General features: G+C 44.7%; 2 protein-coding genes across 3 annotated transcripts in view; one reads left to right on the top strand and one right to left on the bottom strand.

Moving 5' to 3' along the window:
* Window positions 1–15,908, top strand: part of TXNL4B (thioredoxin like 4B) — a 65,903-nt gene that overhangs the window by 17,795 nt on the left and 32,200 nt on the right. The gene's annotated exons all lie outside the window — the stretch shown is intronic.
* On the bottom strand, window positions 375–15,623 carry LOC129492959 (haptoglobin-related protein). 2 transcript variants are annotated; one of them, XM_055298519.1, is made up of 5 exons: window positions 15,476–15,623; window positions 3,629–3,714; window positions 3,221–3,322; window positions 2,385–2,459; window positions 375–1,314 (listed from the first exon to the last, which is right to left on the bottom strand). In XM_055298519.1, the coding sequence occupies exons 2-5, from the start codon at window positions 3,639–3,641 to the stop codon at window positions 536–538; spliced, it is 969 nt and encodes a 322-aa protein (XP_055154494.1). In that variant the 5' UTR covers window positions 3,642–3,714; window positions 15,476–15,623; the 3' UTR covers window positions 375–535. The 2 variants fall into 2 exon arrangements, with proteins under 2 accessions (XP_055154494.1, XP_055154493.1); XM_055298518.2 differs by lacking the exon at window positions 15,476–15,623 and adding an exon at window positions 14,300–14,598.

Raw genomic sequence — 15,908 nt, 5'->3', positions numbered from 1 at the left:
CTAATTCACTTTGAAGAGGCAACAGCATGCAGTGAAAAGAGCTCTGAGTTTGTATCAAACAGACCTGGGTTCAAAGTTCAGCTTCACTGTTTCATAGCTATGTAACCTTAAACAACTCACTTACCATTTCTGAGTCTGTTTCCTTGTCTGTAAAACAAGGACAACAGTTACCTTTCTGGGACCTAGCATTCAATAGGCACTCAGTCAGTGAGCATGATTCCCTAAGGTGGAAGAGTTTGTATCACCTTTGGGATTTCCAGTGGGTTTGGGGTATTTTCTGCCATACTCCCAGTAGTCTCTATACCTTCTGACTACCCTGGACCATAAAGGAGCAAATAAAAAGGACTCAAGACTGAACACAACACAGAAATGAGTCAAAAGAAAGCTCTTTATTGACTGAGTCAGCAACTCAGGGCTGGCACCCATCAGCTTCAAACCACGTCTTATCCTGTCCACTCCTGTCCGCTTCCGTCCACTTTGCCCTCTTCCAGGCTGAAATCTTGCTTTCAAGCAAGGGCTTCCGGCCAGCCTTGCATTAGTTCTCGGCTATGGTCTTCTGAACCCAGTCCTGGATGGAAGTCACCTTCACATACACACCATACTCAGCCACAGCACAGCTCTTACCAAAGCTTAGGATCCCAGCCGCGTACCAGGTGTCCTCCTCCAGGTTGTGAACGGCAAAGGCACTGCCCGCATCACCATAGCAGGTGTCTTCCTGGTACTTAGACATGCCAGCACAGAAGGTGTGTTCATTCAGTATGGGCTGCACCCCTACAGGGCTCTTCAGTGCCTTCCATTTGGGACATGTGCTGCCTTCATAGTACTTTATGCAATCGTATTGGTCAGCCACAGGCAGCATGACATACTTCAGATGCTCAGTAAATTTAGAGTTGTCACTTTGTCCCCAGCCAGACACGTAATCCACACGCCCTACTTCTGCATAATTCTTTGAAGGTAGGCAGATGGGCATCACTGTCTCATTAACAGGCACTTTCTGTTTGAGTTTGATGAGCCCAATATCTACCTGATGGTAGTTAGGGTGTAGAACCACCTTCTCAATCTCTACAAGCTGCTTTTCCCCCACATAGAGTGTTAAAGTAGGGGCAATGTCTTTCGCTGTTGCATTTTCTGAATGGTTCAGGAAAAGATTTTTAGCCGTGGTCAGCAGCCATTGTTCATTGATCAGCGTGGCCCCTGTGGTGAGATTATGCTGGGAAACCATCTTAGCCTGCCAGGGAAAGCTGCCATTGGCATCCAGGTGTCCACCCAGGATCCGCTGCACCAGGTTTGCTGGATTCTTGGGCTTTCCACATACTGTCAAGGAGAGCAAGACACTCGTGAGTGGAAATGTGCGAGAGCCTTTCCATCTGAGAAACGGGTGAAAGCATGGGCGGCTGTCACTGCTGCATAAACTAGAAAGATTTAAATGCTTTGCCCTTACCACCTGCTCATCTCATTTCCAATACTTGCAGTCTTAAAATAATTTTTTTATTTGTTTACATTACAAAAAGCTCTATTTCTAAATAAGGAAATGAGAAATACTGAGTTTTTTGAGCCCTGGCTGGTGAACTATATTATATTTAAACAATTATCTCAAGAAAGGAATTTCCACAATTCCCTGAAATTCATTGAAAGGGCTGGGGGCAAGATGCGGTGGCTCACACCTGTAATCCCAGCACTTTGGGAGGCTGAGGAAGTCGGATCACCTGAGGTCAGGAATCAGCACCACTGCACTCCAGCCTAGGCGACGAGAGCAAAACTCTGTCTCAGAAAAAAAAAAAAGAAAAAAAGAAAGGGCTAGGAGCTACAATAATTCATCATCTCTGAAGAAAGAGGAATCTAGAGCACCATTGGCTGGAGCTCATATTTTGTAGATGTTGCAGTTAACACGAGGCAGGTTGGCAGTTCCACACCACTCAACAGCAGAAGAGACTGGGCGTTTGCCTCTGGCTCGGAGACGGAAAGGAGAGAGCAACAACTCTTACTAATAACGAGAAGCAGGAGTCCCAGCCCATGTCCAGTCTCCTGCTAGGCTTCCATGGATTAAGATTTTATGTCATCCCTTGACTTGTTCTTCCTGGAACTTGCTTCTCTTTAGACCCAGGGCTCTCTAGCAGGCTCTCTGTATGCACAGGCTCTCCTGATCTGTGGGCAGTGCAGACAGTGGATTCAGCCAGTGCCCTTCAGGCCCCAATGAACAAGACCCTTGGTGACCCTTAGGGAGTCATCACCTAACTGCTTAAGTCTCTCCCTGGCCAGCTGTGGTTCTCCCACATCCCTCCTCCTGGCTCTTGTGTGCTCAGAGGAAGCCGCACTGGAAGGCTGTGCCTCTAGGACATTCCCACCTGGAAGCCTGCCTGCGCTCGTAAGTGCTCAGCACCCACCAGCTTCACATTCAGGAAGTTTATCTCCAACAGCCTTATTTATCCAGTGCTTCTTATCGTTTAAGGTGTACACTCCTGAAACAAAAGGCAAGAAATGAGCCAAAGGAAAAGTCAAGTCTGCACCCAGAGCAGAGTGAGAAGGCAATTAAGGAGAAGAATTAAAAAGAAGAAAAAGAAAGGGGGCAGATAGGAAGGGAGAAAGGAGAGAGAATAGGAGAAGGAGGAAGGGAAAGAGTGCTGTGCTGGAAGCCAAGTGCCTGGACACCAGTTAAGCCCAGCAGAACACACTGTGGTCATGGCGGTCACAGCCAGGCAGTACAGGGAGGGCTCAGCGTTCAAATCCTGACTCTGCCTCTTACAGGCTGCCTGAATTTGGGCAAGATACTCAACCTGTCTGTGCCTCTGTTTCCTTATCAGCAAAGTGAGAATAATAACCTCTATTCAGAGGGAAACTGTGAGGACTAAGTGAGCAAATAAATATAAAGCCCTTAGAGCAGTGCCAGGACAGCAAGACTCCACTAGGTGAGGGTGACATTGTCATCAGCATTCCTTCTTTTCCCACATCTCCTGCTGTAGATGTAAATCTGACTCAGATTTACATGAGATAGGCTGCATGGCATCGCCTCCCCTTAACAAAACAGAAAACTTGAGGCTGACAAAAGTTAGTCTGCCCAAAGGGCCAAGCTACTGGCGACAAAATGCTTATTAGAATCTAAATCTCCTGGCTCCAAGGGGAACACATGAACTTTCTAGCAAATCACCTCAGCACCACCCATCATGGAAATGTCAGAGTGGGGGTTGTATGTAGGGCACAGAGATAGTTGTCCAGGTCTTACCATCTCCTTCTGTACGCAGCCTGTAGTAGTTCTTACACTGGTAGCAAACCGAGTGCTCCACATAGCCATTTGCAATCTCAGAGGGCTTTGGGAAGCGGTCACCTGCAAAGAGAGAGAAGCCAGAGAGTTTACTATTTGGAAATTGTTCCCAGAGACCCATGAAAAGTCAGATGAGTGGAAGCTGCTCTGCACATCAATCTCCTTCCACCCCAAATAGAAGCCAACGAAAGCGCAAGCTCCCCTCATTTCTGGCAGGATCCCCAATGTTCTTGGCAGTCCTGAAAGCCCAGAGGTCAGGATAAGAAGGGGGAACTGTGTGTTCTCAAAGAAAGAATGCAGACCCAAGAGGGTCAGAGTGGGATGTGGCAGTGCCAGGGTTGCATGCTCCTACCCAACTCAAAGACTCACCTGAAATATCCATGACATCATTGCCTGAGTACAGTGCAAAAAGCTGTCGTCCCCAGAGCAGGAGGGAAATGACAGCTCCCAGGTCACTGCAGAGAGAAAACAAGAAGGAGTGGAAAGCTGGTCTCCCTGCTTCACAGCACATGCATGCATCCACACACACATGCATGTACACACACACACACACGCATGCATACACACACACTCCTCCCACTAAGCAGCCAGAAAAGAAAATCGATATAGGGAAGTGCTAGGACCTAGAAGTTGCCCCCACCCCCACACATACACGCTTTAGCAGCTTCTGAGCATACCAAGCTTCCAGCAAGCTCTGTCCTGCTGGGAATTCTGCAGAAGCTTCAGAGAGGGATAGAAAGGTACATAGGTATGGGGGCCTCAGTGTCTGGCCATAGTGGGGAAAGTACATTGGCAATAATTCAGAAGGCCTCCAGGAAAGACAAACCTCCCTCTGGCACCCCAAAGTTACTTCTAATAAAATGTAGATAACTCAAAGATGGGAACAGAGGGCTTAGTATGCTATTCCCTCTACTTGAAATTTTCCATAATCAAAGGTTCCTTAAATATATAATTGTTGAAAACAAATGCTTGGTGCCGCAAAGAAGAACTAGCACTGAGGCAAAGGACAAAGGGTCTCTCAGCAAGACAAATTTACTTTTGCGTAAGGTTGCTCCTCATAGGTTCAGTTGCCACGAGAGCAGCCCGAACAAAGGAAAGCAGAGGTATTTATGTCTAATGCAGCTTGTCCCTGCTACTGTGTCCTGACTCCATTGGCTAGAGTTGGACCGCACAATCTAAGATGAACCCGGTTGGCTAACTTGAAAAGTGCAGGAATGTGATTACACTGCTGGGAAGGCTAGAAGATCAGTTTTGCCAGGAGAAGCCATTGTGATGGGAGGGGTAATTCACAGAGTGGGTAGCAGATGTGGAATGTGGGCTCCATAGATAACAACTGGCGGGAAAGTTGTTTACCAGTGCAGGGGGAACACAGAGAGTAAGGAAGTCTGGCCTTGAAAGCAGGGAGCAAAGGACAAGGAAACTTAAGCAAGCTAAACCTTTGAAGAAGAATTTTTTACTGTATTTAACAATCCCCATTAAATATTTTACAGTATTTTTTCTTTAAACCCTTTTAACGTAATTTGGCTCTGTTATTCTACTTGGTCTTCTAAAAGAAAAAGCTCACTGGAACAAGGAGGAGGAGGATTGAGGGAGGTTTTGGGGAGAGCTGTTTCAATAAGCTTTTGTATTAATCCTCAGGCACAGGGTATGACACAGCATCCTACAAGAATAAGCAACCCTATTCTGATGGCAAGAGACATGAGGATTGAGGACATAAGTCCCTTCCATTTGCCAAACAATTTCCCATTAAATTTGTGAAGGGGTCGTTTAGTCCAGAATTTTTGGCTAGCTCATTTGATAAGGCAGTAAGACCTTGTAGTGCTTTTGTTGTGGTCCCACCTGGAGCAGTATTATTAGGGATAAAAGTATACCATTGGGTTCCAATAATGACACAAACTCCACCCTCTTTCACTAGTATCATGTCTAACGCTATCTTATTTTCCCAGGCCATTTGACTGGTGGGTCTTAATTGTTCAGCTGCCCCTTTAAGAGCATCTCTAGTATAATTAACAAATCGTAGGCTGGGCACAGTGGCTCACGCCTGTAATCCCAGCACTTTGGGAGGCCGAGGCAGGCAGATAACCTGAGGTCGGGAGTTTGAGACGAGCCTGACCATCATGGAGAAACCCCGTCTCTACTAAAAATACAAAATTACTGGGCGTGGTGGCGCCTGTTTATAATCCCAGCTACTCAGGAGGCTGAGGCAGGAGAATTGCTTGGACCCAGGAGGCAGAAGTTGTGGTGAGCTGAGATCACGCCATTGCATTCCAGCCTGGGCAACAAGAGCAAAACCCCATCAAAAAAAAAAATCGTCATTGGTTGTAATAAATGTAGTTTATCTAATTCCCATTTTTATTTATAGTTAATCACCAGAAGAATGTGGATTCAAATCCTGCAGTTGTCTGATTTCAGGCCTTAAATTCATCTGGCACTCCTTGTGGGACTCCAGTAGAATCTATATAAATATGGGAGTCAACTGACCCATGAGGGGCCTCTCTTATTTTACAGTGTGTGGTTTCTATCTTTTCTGGTTGACGAAATGCCAGGGTGAAAGGGATAGCCAATGGAATTAGAGCACATGTTCTGCTCCAGTTACTCGGCAGTGTCCAGTAATGGTCCACCACAATAACCACCATACATCTGCTCGAGGATGACTAAGGGCAGACTGATGGATAAGCTCTTGGAAGGACTTAAGCTCACTGCATCCCATTAAGGCTCCAGGGAACACCAAGTTTTCTCCCTGTTGTGAGAGATGCAAAGAAAAATTGGCATTGGGAAATGGAAGCTGATGGCCCTCGGGGGCTGACCCTCAGGGTGTTGAGCTTCAGGGAACAGCAGAGAAAGAGCTTGACATGATTTGTCACCCCAGGCTGTGTGGTCTTGGAAGAGAACTACCATACAGCTTATGCCCAGTCAGTTGGAAGACCATCTGAGTGGAAAGGGGACAATCTGGGCCTCTGGTGTACCGTGAGCACAAGCATAACATTCACATTTGTTTAAAGTGCAGATGGAATATTTAATCCATTTTAGCCAAGCATTTGCATCTTGATATCCTGTCTCTAGGGCTGTAGTCTGCTTTAAATTTTTTACCTTTACAACCATTACTTTGGTTGGGTTGTTTTGGAGATGGGAGGAGGACGCTGAGCTCGCTATACTTGGGGAGAGCTTTGGGTTCCTCATTTCCCAGACTCTGGGTATGGATTTTTTTTTTAATTATCATTGTTAACCAGTGATTGAAGATTTTTATGGGATTTTGTTTTGTAACATTTGCTCCTAATCCATACCATTTGAATATAGCGGGTTCTTGGGCCATTGTTTGGGGGTTAGCTATAATTAGCAATGAGGGGTTACACTGCAGTGGCTTACAATTTGGTGGGGTGGGACCATGAATTAGTTGGAGTTTCTGTTTTAGTCCCCATAACTTATTTGAAAAAGGGGGCCTGGCTGTCCACCCTCCATACTGAGTGGTTTACAAAACATCTGTCCAGTCACCACAGGGACTTTTTAAGCCTTTATACTTATACTTGGTTGACTCTTCACGGTATGGACATAGGTACTTATCTACATGAGACAGTTTCCTTTGAGCTTGCTTGTCTCCACACGGGATGAGTGAACAAGCGTCAAACTGAAAGGTTAAAGGATGGTTAGCCCAAGTTACATTGGTGACAAGATGACCTTCTGTTGGAAAGAAAAAAGAAAATAAACAAGTGATTATTAAGCCCTTTTTAGAGTTAATTTGGTTGGGATGAGCCCTGGAGTGACGGTTTATGATCCTGGAGGTGGCAGCGCCTTTTTGACTCAGGTGTGGTGAGTCCATCCTCTTTCTGCTGTTCAGACTGCAGTCTTAGTATTTAGGAGCACCAGGTAGGGTCCTTCCCAAGCCGGTTTGAGTTTCCCTTCCTTCCACCCTTTTATGAGGACGTGGTCTCCAGGCTGACGCTGATGTGCTGGAAACTCCAGGGGTGGCACCTGTGCTAGGAAACCTTTAGTCTTAAGGGAAGAGAAAGTAGAGTATGGACCAAGTATATAATTTTTGAGGAACTGATCTTTTATTTTGAACGTAGGAATGTTAGCAGTGGAGTATAAATAGGGCAATCCATAGAGCATCTCATAAGGGGAAAGGCCAGTATCTCTCTGAGGAGCAGTTTGGATTCTTAACAAGGCAACAGGAAGACATTTAGTCCATGGCAATCAAGTTTCTAGAACTAATTTAGTTAAGTGGCTTTCTGATTCATCCTTTCTACTCTTCTTGAGGAGGAGAGATGCCAAGAGATATGGATTTTCCATTTTATGTCTAGTACCTGGGCTAACTTTTTAATGACATGTGCAGTGAAATGGGTTCCATTGTCTGAATCAGTGTTTTCTATTAGTCCAACTCTGGGTACAATGTTATCAATTAATGCCTTAGCTACATTTACTGGTGGTTGCACTTGAGGGTGGGATAGTCTCTACCCAGTGGGTAAAGTGGTCTATTATTACTAATAAGTATTTTAAATGACCAATTGGGGGCATTTCAGTATAATTAATTGAACACTTTGAAATGGTCTTAGCCCTGGATCTCTTTCTCCAAGGGGCGGTTTTCTTAGAATCTGCTTATTAGTCTTTTTACATATTAAGCAACTATCTGTAACTTGTTTGGCTAGGGTGTAAATTCTTATACATCCATAGACCCTGAGAACTGCATCACACATGGCTTGGGGTCCCCAGTGCGTCCTCAGATATAGTTGAGACTAGATCTCCCACATATAAGGGGCTTGGATAACATTTCTTTTTGGTCTGATAACAGCTGTTTTCCTTCTGGTCTTCTCTGGCTCCTATCTTTATTCTTCTTCTTCAATGGAAGAGAAAATGGAAATTGCAGTAGGGGAAGGAAGACAAGGAGTTAAGTGAAACATAGGTGTTTCAGAGGAAGCAGCAGCTTGTTTGGCTATCTGGTCTGTTAGGTTATTTCCTCAACTTTCAAAAGAAAGGCTTTTCTGGTGTCTGGGGACACGGGCAATAGCTATTTCTTCTGGCAACTGAAGGTTATCCAGTACTTGGATGATTAACTCCTTATGAACAAGGTCATAACCTTTACTATTAGTGAGGCCACATTCAGTCCAAATTTTAACAAATGTATGAGCCACTCCAAAGGCATACTTAGAATCAGTATAGATGGTTCCTTCCTGGTTTTGCAAGTGCTTTAAGGCTTGGCTGAGTGCAAACAGTTCACAAGTTTGGGCAGACCAATTATTAGGCTATTTTCTTGACTCTATTCTTATACATAGAGAGTTTCTCCATCGATTACTGGATACCCATTGTGTCTTTTTCTCTCAATCAGCTGGGAGGAACCATCTATAAATAAGTGCCATCCTGTTTTGAAAGGGATCTTTCCTAGATCTGGCCTGACTTTTGTTTAGTAGTCAATTAAATCTCGACACAGGTATTCTCTCATCTTTTTTTAGTAGAATAGCCCCATATTTTAAGATTCTGGAGTCAGTTAGTCACCTTCCTGCTTTTTTATTTAAAATAGCTCTAACTTGATGGGGTGTGCTCACTGTTAGTCTCCACCCAAAGGTTAATTTTATACTCTCTTCAACTAATACTGCTGTAGCTGCAATGGATTGGATGAGGCCATCCACAGGTGACCGGGTCCAAAATTTTTGACAGGAAGGCCATGGGCTGCCAGCAGCCTCTGTGCTCTTAGATAAGCACCCCTAAAGCCATCTCATTATTCATGCTGACAAAAAGGTGAAATGGTTTTTCTAGGGAAGGTAAGGCTAGGGCAAGCCTTACCTTTTAGCTCTTTGACCTGATCGACCTCTTTAGAAGTCCACAGGAGATGGTCAGGTTTTCCCTGGGCAAGTTTTTGGTATAAAAGTTTACTGTTTAGGACATATGAGTTAATCCATAAGCAGCAGTATCTAACTAACCCTAAAAATTTCCTGAGTTCCTGTTTAGTCTGAGGCAAGGGTAAGGACACGATTCCTTCAACCCGTTCAGGCCCTGTCCTTCACTTGCCTGCACTTATTAAGCGGCCTAAATATTTGACTTTAGGCTCCATATACTGAAGCTTTCCCTTTGAGACCCGTAATCCCTCAAACTGCAGATGGTCAAAAATATGTATAGAGAAGCCAGCTACTTTCTCTATATCCTCACCAGATATGAGAATATAATCGACATATTGAAGCAGGCATAACTGTTTTGGAACAGAAACTTTGTCTAGCACTTGTTCTAAAATTTGACCAAAAAGGTTGGGTGAATCCATGAATCCTTGAGGCAAGACTATCCATTGATACCATTGTTTTCACCGTGACTGGGGATCTTCCCACTCAAAGGCAAATATGTCTCGGCTATCTTCAGCCAGGGACATGCCCAAAAGGCATCCTTTAAATCTATTACAGTAAACCATTGATGATTATATGGAATTTTGCTGAGAATGGTGTAAGGGTTGAGGACAACAGGGTGAGTGGTCTGGACTGTTTGGTTAATGGCCCTGAGGTCTTGCACCAGCCAGTATGACCCATCTGATTTTTTGACAGGCAGTATTGGGGTGTTATAAGGAGACATACAGGGTTCAAGAAGCCCATCATTAATGAGACTTTCAATTATAGGTTTTAGCCCTAGCATGCCCTCTAAGGGAATGGGGAATTGCTTCCTCCTCACTACTTCCCAGTGCGGGGGTGTTTAGCTTGATGTGAATTGGGAGAATTTGAAACTTTCCTCAGTTTTCTTCCCTTGACCAGACATCACAATGAATGTATTTCTCATCCGCAGTGGTGAGTAAGTTTAATGAGGTAAGGAATCCCTTTGGGCTAACTTGTAGGCCTCTGCCTAACTTTAACATTAAGTCTTTTCCTAACAAACTAGTTCCTGCTTCAGGGATTAACAAAAATTGAACCTGGGTTGTTCAGTCTTGGTACTTGACTTCTGTATTTTCTAAGATTCTCACCTTAAATCCTTCCCCTTTTATCTCAGACTATAAGTTCTTCTGAAGAGCAGGTGATATTAGATGAGGGGAAAGAAACAGAGGAACAGGCCGCTCCTGAATCGACCAAAAATGTGATAAGCTCATGTGTAGGTCCCACCTCCAAATTTATCAAGGGCTCCTGGTGGGACTCAAGATAATATAGACAGAGCCACTGACTTCCCTGTTCCTCTTCAAAGGTCATGAGTAGAAGGGCTTCTCTCTCCTTTTCTAATTTGGGACATTCTCTTTTGAAGGGGCCCATCCTTCCACATTTGTAACACTTATCTTGTCCTTCCCCTCTCTCAGTTTTGGAATTTTTTGGTCTTGCTTTTCTATGCTCTTTAGGGGCCCTGGGAAATGTAGACTTGGGTCCTCTAGCTGAAGGTTAGGATTCTCTAAACTGGGTTTGGGAGGCTTGCGACCTTTTATAATTTCTGGCTCCCTGGAAGCCTCATTTAATAGCATATGGGTTTGGAGCCACCTGCTGGGAAGTAGATAACATCAGTTTTGACCCCTGTTTTTGTTTTTCCCTGTCCCTCCTCACATACATCTTTTGAGCTTCTCTGAGAAGTTGTCTTAGAGGTCGGTTTTCTCAGTCCTCCAATTTTTGTAACTTTTTTGAAACATCTGGCCAGCCTTTAGTGACAAAATGGATCTTTAACATCCTTTGCTGAATGGGGATCTTCTAAATCAGACCTGTATATTGCTTCATTTGCTCCTTTAGTCTGTCTAGGAATCTTATAGGTCCCTCATCTTTCTCCTGTTATATATCAAATGCTTTAGAGAGCCTTTGAGTTCTGGGTATGGATTCCCTGCTTCCTTTTATTGTTATTTCCCGTAGGTCCTTCATGTTTTCTCAGTGGGCTGCTTTGTTATTGCCCCACCAGGAGTCTTGGGCAGGAAATTTTTGGTCCACAGCAGGAACGTTTTGACCAGGTGGGTGTTCACAATTCCCAAATTGCCATAGCAGCCCTATGGATCATGCTTCTTTCCTCCCCTGAAAAGAAGATGCCTAGGATAGACATTTGCTCGACCCAAGTGTATAACTGAGGTCCTAAGAATTGATCAACTTGATCTGCCACTCCATAGGGGTCATCTAGCAGTGGCTTAAGTTCTTTCTTCAGACCTCAGACTTCTGAACTAGTCAAGAAAGCATTTACAAAACCAATGATTTCCCCTCCTTGTGGTACCCCTTTTAAAGGGAAGAAAATTACGGCTGACTCCTTAGGCGTGGAAAGAAAAGGGGAGTTCTGAATGTCCTTTTTACACTGCTCTATTTCATGTTGGAGCCCTTTTAAGGAAGGATATTTAGGTTGGCAGTGAACAGGCTCTTGGGACGACTGCCCCTGAGAGTCAGGGTTGTAAGCAGGAGGAACATCATGAGTTGGGGAAGAATCTGGGATGGGATCTGGGGCAGCGGCAGCTGCCTGAAGAGTAGGGGGGTTAGGATTAGGGGCAGTAAGCAGAGGAAGACAGTCTAAGGGATCCCATGTGCTGACTTCAGGTGTGGGAGTCGGCTTGTCTGACTTCTCAATTTGAGATGCTGGATCGGGTTCTTCCCTAGTTGTCTTTAAGGGAAAGAGGAGGACAGGTCCCTGCCTCCAATAAAGAGCATAGTCTAGTTCTTCTTGAGAAACCAGACTTTTATCATTAACATATTGGATTAGGAGTTGACACATTACATCCTCATTCGACCCATACTTTGGCCAGAAGATTTAGGGTTTGAGGGTGGGACCTTGGGTCCAAATGAAACAGCAATATTTTATCATTTGCTCCTTCTTCTTATGCTTAGTCCTCTCATTATCTTTCCAGTATTTTAACATGAAACCTAAGGGACTATCGGGGGTATATCCTTGTTACTATTTTCATCCTTCTTATTCTCTGTCTTTCTTGGGGTATTTTCCATATTGGGTCTTAGCTAGGCTCAATCCCTCATATTAGGGATTTGTTGCCTACTGGAGGCTTGCTGTGGCTCAGTTCCTCATATTAGGGATTTCTTTTTTTTCTATCTGGAGGTTTCTGTGGCTCAATCCCTCATATTAGGGATTTCTTGCGTATCTTTTAGCCCCACCTCCTGGAGGTTCTTCACACTCTTCTCCTTTCGCTTCATCCACTCTGGCCACTTTCCTCCTAGGAATATTTTAAGTCCCACTTAGCATTGGCAGGACTATATAAACCCCAACATCAGGATCCTTCAGGGAAGGCTAAGCCCTATGAGGTAACCACAGACCCACAGATTGGACTCATTCACTCCGCACAGCAGTAGCACTTGTTACCATTCACGAACTTTCAACCACCAGAATATACCAACCACCAAGGAAGTACTTTGTCACTCCTGCGACATTTCTTACCTTGGTCTGCGCACAGAGTTACGTGGTCACCATAGTGTTGCAAGCCTTTTTCTCCCCACATTATTGAGAGTCTGGGGTTATTCATCACACCAGGTGGGTCTCAATTCCTTACTCGTGAGGCCACTGCAACAAGGCAGTGGGACGCGTCTCCTCACGAGGTGATCAAAGACCCTTTCCCAGAGGAGAATGTTTTCCCCATATGGGCCACCAAATTTGTTGGAAACAAATGCTCGGTGCTGCAAAGAAGAACCAGCACTGAGACAAAGGACAAAGGGTCTCTCAGCAAGGCAAATTTACTTTTGCATAAGGTTGCTCCTCATAGGTTCGGTCACCACGAGAGCACCCCAAACAAAGGAAAGCAGAGGTTTTTATGTCTAACGCAGCTTGTCCCTGCTACTGTGTCCTGACTACATTGGCTGGATTTGGACCGCACAATCTAAGCTGAACCCGGTTGGCTAATGTGAAAAGTGCAGGAATGTGTTTGCACTGGTGGGAAGGGGGGAAGATCAGTTTTGGTGGGACAGGCTGTTGCGATGGGAGGGGTAAATCACAGAGTGGGCAGCAGATGTGGAATGTGGGCTATATAGATAAGGACTGGCAGGAAGGTTATTTACCAGGGTAGGGGAAACACAGAGAGTAAGGAAGTCTGGCCTTGAAAGCAGGGAACAAAGGACAAGGAAACTTAAGCAGGCTAAACCTTTGAAGAATAATTTCTTACTGTATTTAACAATAATTTTAAACACTTATGTGGTTATTTCTAGTATTTTATGATAATTCACCTTTAGGAAATGGTATCTCAAACCCCAAAATGCCAGAAGCTTACCTGGAAGAGAACTGGTGTCTGAAAGCAGGACGGTGGCCATGAGCATTGACACACAGGCGCCATCTGCCAGTTCACCATCTTGCTGACAGACGCCGACCATTCAGGCACTATTTGCTTCTATTAAAATAGTTTCTAGGCAGGGCGCGGTGGCTCACGCCTGTAATCCCAACACTTTGGGAGGCCGAGACAGGCGGATCACGAGGTCAAGAGATCGAGATCATCCTGGCCAACATGGTGAAACCCTGTCTCTACTAAAAATACAAAAATTAGCTGGGCATGGTAGCACACGCCTGTAGTCCTAGCTACTCGGGAGGCTGAGGCAGGAGAATTGCTTGAACCAGGGAGGTGGAGGTTGCAATGAGCTGAGATCGTGCCACTGCACTCCATCCTGGTGACAGAGTGAGACTCCATCTCAAAAAAAAAAAAAAAAAAAAGTTTCTAGTCTTATTATTTCAACATTTCAAAAAGTCTTTTTATTTTTTAAGATCTAAGTGTCTTAATTAGATGTATCCCAGGTACTAGTGTGTATCCCAAGTACTAGTCAATTAATTGTGTCATTCAAATGTGTTACTATTAGTCTTTCTTATTATACATTTTTAAAGAGGAAAATATCTGCTAATAAATATATTCAGGATGCCAGGAAGCCTACCATGGGAGCTGATGACATCCCCTACAAAGACAAAAACGTAACCTCAAGGAAAAAGACACTCCTGAGAGTAAATCTCATCTCCTGGGAAAGACAGCACTGTCTTCTATGGATGCAGAAAAGGAGAAGATTTAACACACTAAGCGCTTTAGTTCACTATAATTTAGCCCATTTGCCCTGTTTCTTTGTTCTATTTCTGCATCTCTACCGATGTACACAAAAAAGACTGAAATAACCAGAGGAAAGGCAGGAGGGAAAGCTGTGGACCCACCTCATCTTGGTTGGTCTTGCCTCTGGAAGAGCAGTGCTGTGGGGCATCCGCTGGTCTTTTTATGCTGCCACTAGCTCACTGCTCCCCCTTCTCCGTTTCATAATTCCTGTTTCTACAAACTTTGGCCCTGGTAAGGTCACTATCTTTTCCAGTAACAAAACTACAAACATTACCCATGTTAAGAGTTGAGCTCTTGATTCACACTTGATTTTCCCATGGTGTTCTTTTTTGTTTTTTTTGTTTTTGTTTTTGTTTTGAGACAGAGTTTCACTCTTGTTGCCCAGGCTGGAGTACAATGGCATGATCTCAGCTCATCACAACTTCCACCTCCGAGGTTCAAGCAATTCTCCTGCCTCAGCCTCCCGAGTAGCTGGGATTACAGGCATATATCACCATGCCTGGCTAATTTTTTGTATTTTTAGTAGAGACAAGGTTTCTCCATGTTGCTCTGGCTGGTCTCAAACTCCCAACCTCAAGTGATCTGCCTGCCTCAGCCTTGCAAAGTGTTGAGATTACACAGGTGTGAGCCACCACGCCCAGCCCCCTTGTAAGGGCTTTTGATCGTCTTTCTCTCGCGTCTCGATTTGTATTTTTGATCCTATCTTAGTTGCTTTCCATTCCACATTTGTTAAGTGCCTGCTGTATGCCCCATCCTATGCTCACAGCTATGTAAGTACAGATGGCTGCTTAGATGAGGCAGTGCCTGCATGCTGAAGGCGAGTAGGAGGTGCTAATACAGCAAGGGGAAGGGAATTTCAGCAGAGGGCCCCCGAGGAAATAAACCCCAAGGGCTGGAGACGGCCGGGCTTGTCAGGGAACTACATAGAGTTTGGTGTTGCTGAAGCCCACAGGCGGAGGCCAGGAGGTGTTGCTGGGGAGGAAGGCAGAGAAGATGAGTGATCAAGAGAATGCCAGAGCTTCTTTTCTCTTACCATTGTTTTACCAGAAGCCACTTACTTAATATAATCAGACAATTCTTTAAGAAAACTGGGGAGTAGCTTGTTCTTCCAAGAAACTTGGTGCTGAAGAGAACTACCAGAGGAAAAGGTGTAAGTGACTGTGTTCTGAGAGGCATTTTTTTTAAGAGTTTGACTGTTATTTTCCAGTTTCTGGCTATTACTTCTTTCACAGGTTCTAGAATATAAGTGTGCATCTTATTGGCCTACTAGCACTAACCTGTTGAAGTTTATTGATGAATCTGCAGGGTGCCTGTGAGGAGAGCTTCACAGAGATGGCCAGACCCTGGCAAGAGCGAGTGACATCAGTGTCGTTTTACACCCTATAAAGGAGGGGCCGTATTTTGGCTTGAGAAGAAGGCGCATTGGTGATTGGTGGTATTGAAGGCTTACAGCAAGAAAAAGTTCCATTAGAAGAGCTTCTGTTTCTCAGAGTTCCAGAACCTTTCTTCTGGGAGACCCTTAATAGCATGACCTGCCATCAGGAGAGGAGGCTCAGACAGCTTGCATTTGATTCCTGGTGAAGGGTGGGTTTGTTCCCAGTAGGAAAAGCAGCTTCTACTGATGCAAGGACTCTACCTCCCCACTCTTTACAGAGTCCCAGAAGGTTATTGCTGATAGGGCCATTAGCCATCGTCTGGCTCAAGTCCCTC

The sequence above is a fragment of the Symphalangus syndactylus genome, chromosome 11 (assembly GCF_028878055.3).
Source record: "Symphalangus syndactylus isolate Jambi chromosome 11, NHGRI_mSymSyn1-v2.1_pri, whole genome shotgun sequence".
Lineage (NCBI taxonomy): Eukaryota > Metazoa > Chordata > Mammalia > Primates > Hylobatidae > Symphalangus > Symphalangus syndactylus.
This window is presented reverse-complemented; position numbering and strand designations above follow the sequence as displayed.